An 8,789-nucleotide genomic window follows, 5' to 3' on the forward strand; every position below is an offset into this window, starting at 1 on the left:
TAGCATCACATCCACCAATCAGTTCAGGATGTCATTAAACCAAAGAACAGCTTCAGGTGATGCTCTCATGAACAGACTCAGCAGTTATTAAACCTGCAGCTAGTTTTCTAGAGCATTGTGTAAGCTAAACCCAAAGTAAATACGCCTCTGTTTACAGCATGTAAACTGTGCTGAACAACTCTGTAAACTGTGCTGAACAACTCTGTAAACTGTGCTGAACAACTCTTTAAACTGTGCTGAACAACTCTTTAAACTGTGCCGAACAACTCTTTAAACTGTGCTGAACAACTCTGTAAACTGTGCTGAACAACTCTTTAAACTGTGCTGAACAACTCTTTAAACTGTGCTGAACAACTCTTTAAACTGTGCTGAACAACTCTTTAAACTGTGCCGAACAACTCTGTAAACTGTGCTGAACAACTCTGTAAACTGTGCTGAACAACTCTGTAAACTGTGCTGAACAACTCTTTAAACTGTGCTGAACAACTCTTTAAACTGTGCCGAACAACTCTGTAAACTGTGCTGAACAACTCTTTAAACTGTGCTGAACAACTCTTTAAACTGTGCTGAACAACTCTTTAAACTGTGCTGAACATCTCTTTAAACTGTGCTGAACAACTCTTTAAACTGTGCTGAACAACTCTGTAAACTGTGCTGAACAACTCTGTAAACTGTGCCGAACAACTCTTTAAACTGTGCTGAACAACTCTTTAAACTGTGCCGAACAACTCTTTAAACTGTGCTGAACAACTCTGTAAACTGTGCCGAACAACTCTGTAAACTGTGCCGAACAACTCTTTAAACTGTGCTGAACAACTCTTTAAACTGTGCTGAACATCTCTTTAAACTGTGCTGAACAACTCTTTAAACTGTGCTGAACAACTCTGTAAACTGTGCTGAACAACTCTGTAAACTGTGCCGAACAACTCTTTAAACTGTGCTGAACAACTCTTTAAACTGACACACACCAAGCAAAGTTTCAGCATGAAGACACAAACAGCCCAGAGGCCCCAGCTCAGGTAGTTTAACATGATGAGAAGCTGTCCACCAGGAAATCCAATCCACTTCAAATCTTATCCCCCTGGACTGAAAACAATCAGGTTGCAAACCAAGATGCAGAAAGAGAGATTCTTCAGCTGTCCAGGAAGCTGAGAAGCTGACGGAAACGAGCGCACAGCAGTTAGAGATGGAAGAGGAGTGCAGGAAACACACCTAAAAACTGCTCCAGGCTCAGAGGATTCATTCTGACTAATTCCTGAACTTTATGAAAAGGGCAAATTAAATGGCAAAGTGTTCCTCCGAGCTAAATCTAATCCTGACGTTTACGACATCCCACACAGATCTATTATTCTCTAATCCAAGTTCAAATGTCAACAAAGCTATGAATCATGTGGTGTGAGCAGAAAACTGCACCAGTGTCTGTAATCCTGATTAAAGGAGCTGCACTGAAACGTTTAGCTCAACAAGGTGAAAGAAAGAAAGGTGAGAAATGAGATCTGTAAAGGCTGCTGGACATCATCAACCGCTCTGAGGATCGCTTTATCCTCCCTGAAAGAACTCACATCACCAACAAGAGGAAAAGCATTTCTCTGCTGTGAGAGGAACAAACGAAGAAAAGCATCTCTGAACCCAAATCACAGACAGAAACGTGGCTGTGAGCTGGTGGGAATGCAGTCGAGCAGCTCGCTGAGCTTAAGGCTGATCACCTTCATCCTTTGTCTTCTACCCATGTGTGACAGACTCTCTGACAGCATCATTACACGCAGTCAGAATGTCAAACACCTTGGAACTCACTCAGCAGGACTGAGGAGGGGCTTTAATTCTTTAGCTGACAGAAGTCATGCTCAGCTTTACTGCCCCTGTCAGCAGAGACTTCCAGCTCATCCTCCCCTGCCTCCCTCCTGTTAACCCCTCGCCTCCATCAGGAGCCACTCCTGTGGAGCCCGAGCGCTTCCTAAACTTTCTGAACAGCATTCACGACTGAAAACAGAATTCTGTTCTGTAATTCGACCCGATGTCAGCAGACGGAGCCGTCTATGTCCTGGACTACAATAAGCTGCAGTCTTAAAGTCAGCGGCTGTGCAGACGGAGGATGAGCGCTTCACAAAATGTTATCTCAGTGTTGTGTTCCTCAGAGAGGAGCGGCCACCACAAGAAGCAGGTTGCATTCAGTTTGCTTTAAAGCATCTACCCTGAAGCGTCTCCAACATGGCTGCCAGGCAGAACATTTGCTCTTCCACAGAGCAACAACAATGCCTGGTCAGAGACAGCAGAGGGAGCCTTTGCTGCTGCACCTTAGAGGGAGAAAGCATGCGCCTGCGGTCAGCCTAACTTTACCTCAGCTCAGCAGGGAGGAGGCGCAGCTTTATCTCTCAGCAGATATCAGAGCTGGGGAGGGAACTGTACCCCAGTGTCCTCAGAGCAGCTCCACCACAGAGGAAGAATGTGCCTCAGGTGTGGCTGAGCATTGTTTAGGTGTAAGAGGTCACGGGGAGGTGTTGGAGAAGGAACTCCTTCTTTGATCCTGAACAGCTGGTTTCAGTTCCCACCCATTCAATAGGAGCAGGGTTAGGGGTTAAAGTCACCTGACCTGCTGATGTTATGGAGTCTGATGTTTGCAGCTAATCCAGTGCACACAAACGTCTGGTTCTGCTGCCACCTTGTGGTTTCAGTCGCTCTGACGGGACTAAATCTGATGCCCTCAGAGCGACAAACAGCTCAAACACAAGCGTGGAACAACCTTAGCATGATGCCACCGTGGGTCCTGAGCTGAGAGCAGATCCTGCTGTCATCAGAAAAAGATTCACTCAACCAAAGAGTCCAGAGGTTGTTAACGTGGACGGAGCGACATAAACCAGCACCGACTCTGCTTTCTGCAGGTTTCAATCATGCAAACACAAAGTGGAGCTTTATTTCACTCCTGCTTCTTCCCAGAGATGGACTCATCTGAACTGGATCAGCTGCTTGGTTCTGAGGAGAAGAAGCAGGAAAGTAGCTCAGTGTGGATGGAAGCAGAGTTCTAACAACTCAAATCAGTGAATAATCCTGATCCCATCCTGATTATCACTCTGACCCACACATGGTTAATGATTCCTCTCAGAAATGCAGATGAACATTTAAACAGAAACTGCTGACTTTAGCTCTTTTTGGGCCTGAAGGATTTTCAGGAAACTGGTTTTCAAAGGACGCTCAGATTTGTCTTTGGGGTTAAAGACGTCACTCAGTTGGGTTCAGCGTTCTTCCCAGTTTCTAACTGTGCCTGAAGCTTAGTTCATTCAGGGAATCCAGATGTTTGGCTGCAGCTGCTACAACATGTTCAGGTATGAAGCGTAAATCCCACAGTTCTGCTGGAAATCTGCTCATATGGAAGAAAACACGAGTTACAGCTCAGAAATCTGTGAGCTGGGGATCAAACGCTGAACCGGTCCGATTAACTCTGATTACTAATCTATACCTGATCAATCAGGACATGAATCAGCATTTTATACAGTTAAAGCCACGGTGTCCCCAGTAATCAGCCCTGAAAGCTTCAGCCGGGGAGGGAATCACCTCCTGTACCTGCAGGAAGGTGTGCTGGTGACACATCCACCTCTCAGAGCACGAAGCCTCCACCTGTCAGAGCTCCACCAGGTGAGCACGTGGAGGCAGTAAATCTAAGGTGACCCGCGTCCTTTAAACACACTCAGCTGGCAGAGACTCCTGCGGCGCCGGCAGCTCTCGGGTCACTCACCTGTAACCCGGGTGGGGGGTGGTCTCTGCTGGGAGCAGGGCTGCAGCTTCTCCTTCAGGACGCTGTGCGACTGCGGTCGGGTCAGACGGCTCGACTGACACCTGTTGTTGCATCACGGCATTTCTTTCAGCGCCGGTCCCCGCCCACTCGGGGCTGCGTGGAGCCGTGATGCGTTCGCTGGCTGTGGGGATTGTGCCCGCCCACTCAGGAATGCTGTGTGTTAGCAGAGTTTTGGTGTGGATGCTGCCGCCTGCTGCAGCTGAACCCCCCGTGCTCGCCGCCTCCTCTCCTCTGTCGCTGCCTCGCATTGCTTCAGGAGTCCTGATGTGGCTGGGAGGCAGAATCCCACCCGGCAGGCTGGAGGCTTGGTTCTCTCCTTCTGTTTGTGGGGTCTGATTTCTCTCGGGACCCTCCCCCTGCAGCTCAGCGGTGGGTGGAGCAGAATCACATTCCATAAGCCTTTTCAGCTGAACCGGTGGGACCAGAAACTCATTCCTCCTCCCCTCCACCCTCCCTCCTTCCACCTGTGCTGTGGTTGCTTCTTTCTCTTCCCTGCCTTCTTGAACCTTACACCCCCCCCCCTGCAGCGGATCCTCTGACCTCTGACCTCCTGCTTGCTGTCGTACTTCATTTTGACCTTCCTCCATGACTTCTCTGCTGTCTCCCTGAGGCTGCATTTCAACACCCAGACCCCCCACCCCTCCCTCTGAGCCCTCCCCCTGCAGCACCGTCTCTTTCCGACAGTCCACCACATTGGTTTCTTTAGTTTCATCCACAGAGAACATCTCCTCGGCCTCGCTCTCCTCTGCAGTGTCCTCCTGAGCGCTGAAGTAAAGCTCCATGGCGCTGCCCTCGTCTGAGCCCACGCTCAGGTATGCTGGACTCAGAGGTCTGTCGCTCTGCTCCATCTGTGCGGAAGGCTCAGAGAAACTGGGTGTAGTCTCTGTGACCAGCCGTCTGACGAGGACCGCTGTGCGTTTGGAGCTGGTAACCTGATCGTCCGTTACACAGTCAGAAACAGGAGGAGCGCTGCTTTGACTGCCGCCATGAACAGGGACAGGTTCCAGTTCTGAGGGAGGTCTGCTCCCGCTGTGCTGGGTCTCAGCAGGCTGGTTGGAGGAAACTGCTCCGGTGAAATCTGTCTTTCTGTCACCACGGGAGGAGGAGGCAGCGTCCTGTGGAGACGGCTGGTGGCAGTCAGTAACTTTAAACTTACGGAGCGGTTCTGTTCTGGGGGCAGGATGTATGATGGCGACCGGAGGAGGGTCTGAAAGCGAAGACTCTGAGGGGAAACTCTGAGGGAAAAGTGAGTCGTACAGAGCTCCATAAACTGCTTCCTGGCTGACGGTGGAGGTGGAGGTGGAGGCCACAGTGTGGGGAGTGGAGCTCTCCGTGGGGGGAGCTGAAGCCTGCTGACGGACGGCAGCTGTGAGAGCGAAGCGCTGACTGGGAGGAGCAGAAACAGCCGCCACGCAGGGCTCGGTGTCGGCTGTGTGACCCGGTGAGGAAGCGCCGCAGTCAGACTGCCGGGAGACGCCGTCCACACCGCCATCAGACTGCCGGGGGACGCCGTCCACACCGCCGTCAGACTGCCGGGGGACGCCGTCCACACCGCCGTCAGACTGCCGGGGGACGCCGTCCACACCGCCGTCAGACTGCCGGGGGACGCCGTCCACACCGCCGTCAGCAGCTGTGGGGCCAGAGGTGTCGAGCTCGGCCGCTGGGAGCCCACTGGGGAGGCCGGCTGCCCCGCTGGGCGAGTTGGGCTGAACAGAACCGCTCTCAGTCTCCTCTGACAGGACCGAACCTTCCAGCTGCAGCTCAGGAATGGAAGCGATTGGTGCTCTCAGCATTTCCTCATGATAACAGTTAGTTAGAGGCCCCTTAGGTTCTGCTCGGGGGCTGACCGGGAAGTACAGCTGCTCAGGGAGGGTGAAGTATGACTCTGACTGGTTTGGAGCCACAGGAGGAGGAGACGGGATGTCAAACGTCATGCTGGTATCAAGTTCTGGCTGAGACAAGCTGAACTGCATCCTTGTGTCGGTCTGATCCAGGTCCATCTGACTGAGGTGCACAGGACTCTGTGGAAGATCATTCACCGTTTCAGATTTCACAAAAACTCATTCTTTCTGGTTACAAACCAAAAACTGGTTCCAGTGAAGGCTTTTAGCTTTCAGGCAGGCAGCTGCAGTCATGAGAAAAAGTCCATCCTCTCTCAGTTCTCAGGTTTTAGATATCAGGACATAATGAAAGTCATGTGGTCCGCAGCAGCTGCTAAAACTCTAAGTGAACCCCCTGATCCAGCAGCTTCAGCCGCAGTAGCTTGAATTCATGGTTATTGTTCACCTCATTTAAAGACTTTCATTATGTCCTGATAAAGGCTGAATCCCCAGAACAGTTGCAACACGCTCAGTAAAAAGCAGCCTGAGCACGTTTGGAGAAAACTGCAGAAATGACAGAAGGTGGACTTTCTTTTCCACGTGAGCAGCTGCTAAATGTTAATGCCTCCGACACGCTGAGCCTTTGGCTGGAAAATGTTCTGAACTGCCACAGAATAAAAAACGCATTCATTTCATTTACATGTTTAATGAATCATGGACCGAGTTGTCTCTGTTGAACTCAGAAAACATCAGAATAATACGTTTGAGGAGGATGATGAAAGATACGGTGTGATGTCATCGTTTAAAGGGTGATGAACATCAGGGTGAATCATTTAATGTGCCGCAGCACCTGAACGTTTCGCCCTCTGATGATGTTTATAGGCTGAGAAAACTTAGTGAACATTTATACTCCTGACTTTAAAAAGCTGCTCAGGTTCAGACACCTTTGACCTTTGACCTTTGGGATGATTTCTGTAAACAGCCTCAGTTTTCTACACGGTTTGTTACCTCATCAAACTCTTCGATGCCCGAGCTGTGGAGGCCACACGTGCTCTTTGAGATGTTCTCCTCGTCCCTCTTCTTCCTCTTTCTCAGGCCAAAGGAGAAAGTAGCAAACCTTTTGGGCTTCCGGAGGTCCAACTCAGAGTAGCTGAACCTTTTGTCCTGAGAGGAAGAAACCAGGAAGAAGGCAGATGACAAACAGAACAAGACTATATTACTGAAACTATCAGAACTTCCAGGTATTGTGATTAATAAATGCTGATTTTGCCATGTTGGAGCTATAATCCTTTCACACATTTTTCACAGCTGATGTACAGTGCATGTGACACATTAAACCTTTGACCTCATGGTTTCATCAGAGAGAACAGCTGCTGGAGGTGATAGGAATGAGCAGAACAAAAGAACCAACACCCTCACTTCATTCCAGGTTAAAGCTGCCCCACCCTCAAAGAAATGAAGGACTGGTCCAACATGATTTGATAAGGTATCTGTAGTCTGAATACTTTCATGATGAGCAGCTTTCCTTATAATCATCTCTGGGGAATTCTCTTCCTTCCTCACACGAAGCTGAAGACAAAGAAAACCCAACGGACACATCTACAGCTACAGCTTCGTCCAAAGCTCATTAAAAGCAGACTGAAGCTTCAGGTTTCTACCTGGTGGTCCTGCTCAGATTCCCTCCAGCTGCTGAAAGCTCATCTGTCTGAGCTCAGCCTGCGACCCACAAATCAGTCCTGACCAAAGGTTTTCTACCTGAGGACAGGAGGCTGCAGCCTGTTCTGTGTCAGTGACGCCTGAAGGGGGCGCTGAACATTAATCACACGGTGGAAACTGAACTAAAGGTGGTCACAGACACCTTTAAAGACCTCCAGCGGTGTCACATTTAACTGATGACGGTTTGAAATGATGCTCTGAGGTCACGTCTGGTTCAACAGAGTCTGAGCTCGCCTCTCTGGTGGGAGGAGCTAAGACACGAGGACAGTCGAGTGTGTGCAAAGTCTGGATGCCGAATGGAAATGTTGCACATTTAACACACTTTACCAAATCTTTTTGAGGCTGCAGGTCTCAGGTCACGCTCCTTGTTTCGACTGCTCAGGTTTTAGGAACAGTTCACAGTTTTAACCACAGGTGGCGCCAAACAACCTTCCCCCGTCATGTGATGCATGTGGAATCCAGAAGTCTTATTTTAGGCTGACTTGGCATGAACTTGGGGATCAGACTGTCGGGTTAAAGTAGCACAAACAGGAAGACCGACATGTTGAAATCTCTTCTGATGGTTCATTCCAGCTGCCACTGAAACCTGCTTAAAGCCACCTCAGGCGTGTCTGCCAGAGCTTCTGTGGCACAGACAGCAGGCGAACCAAGAGGAGACTCACATGTGGTCTGTGGGTGCAGAGGGACTCCCAGCCTGCAGCAGCTCTGCAGAGCAGGAAGACTACAGCACGACATCATCCAGCCGAGCAGGACGAGTGTGGAACCTGACATGAAGCCAGCTCTGGAGCCCATCATGTTTAGCAGGACTAAGCCTGTCATTACAAACTGCTTCGAGTTGTTTCTGTGGGTGCAGGTAAGCAGAGAGACCCCCACAGGGCTCAGTGAACCACAGCTGGAAGAAGAGAGGATCCCACAGCAGCAGAATTCTCCCTGAAGGTTGTTGAACTACAGAAACCTGTTCCAGGAAGCAGGGTCTTTTAGAGAATGTCCTCCAGCCAATCACATCCTCAGGGGGCCTTTCAGTCCAAAGTTATTGGCTGAGCCCAACAAGAACAGCTGGAAGCTGTTTTTACGGACCACTCCAGCTCTGTGGAGTGTTCAGCTTACAGTGGTCCTATGGACAGATACACCAGCCTCCTCCCAGCTCCTCCGGGCTGACCTTTGGTCTCTTTGTTGCCTCTGATTAATTCTCTCCAGAAACAGGTAAGTGGGCCCACTTGGAGCAGCTGAAAACAGGACTGGAAGGGAGCTTCACTGACCTTTGCCCCGGGTGTGGTGCCATAGGCAGACGACGACTTCTTGAGCGAGGCGATGTGCTCGGCCTCTCCGTCCTCTGCAGGGTTACTGGACTCAGCAGCTCTGAAGGAGACAGTCCAACACCAGTGTGAGTGAGGATGTTTTCACCCCCTGAATGCAGAAACAGCAGCATGCGGCTCCTTTTACAAACACTCACTGGGAAAATG

The 8,789-nt window shown here is 50.1% G+C and overlaps 1 protein-coding gene across 1 annotated transcript in view; it reads right to left on the bottom strand.

Moving 5' to 3' along the window:
- crybg2 (crystallin beta-gamma domain containing 2) overlaps window positions 1-8,121 on the bottom strand; it is a 32,197-nt gene extending 24,076 nt beyond the window's left edge. The window contains exons 1-3 of the mRNA XM_072371107.1: window positions 7,927-8,121; window positions 6,619-6,774; window positions 3,731-5,811 (exon numbers count right to left, since the gene is read on the bottom strand). Of these exons, the coding sequence (XP_072227208.1) occupies window positions 3,731-5,811; window positions 6,619-6,774; window positions 7,927-8,121 (2,432 nt within the window). The remainder of the gene's footprint in view (window positions 1-3,730; window positions 5,812-6,618; window positions 6,775-7,926) is intronic.
- Window positions 8,122-8,789: the final 668 nt, after the last annotated feature.

This window comes from Leuresthes tenuis, unplaced genomic scaffold (genome assembly GCF_036924035.1).
Source record: "Leuresthes tenuis unplaced genomic scaffold, fLeuTen1.0.hap1 SCAF_18, whole genome shotgun sequence".
Taxonomy (NCBI): domain Eukaryota; kingdom Metazoa; phylum Chordata; class Actinopteri; order Atheriniformes; family Atherinopsidae; genus Leuresthes; species Leuresthes tenuis.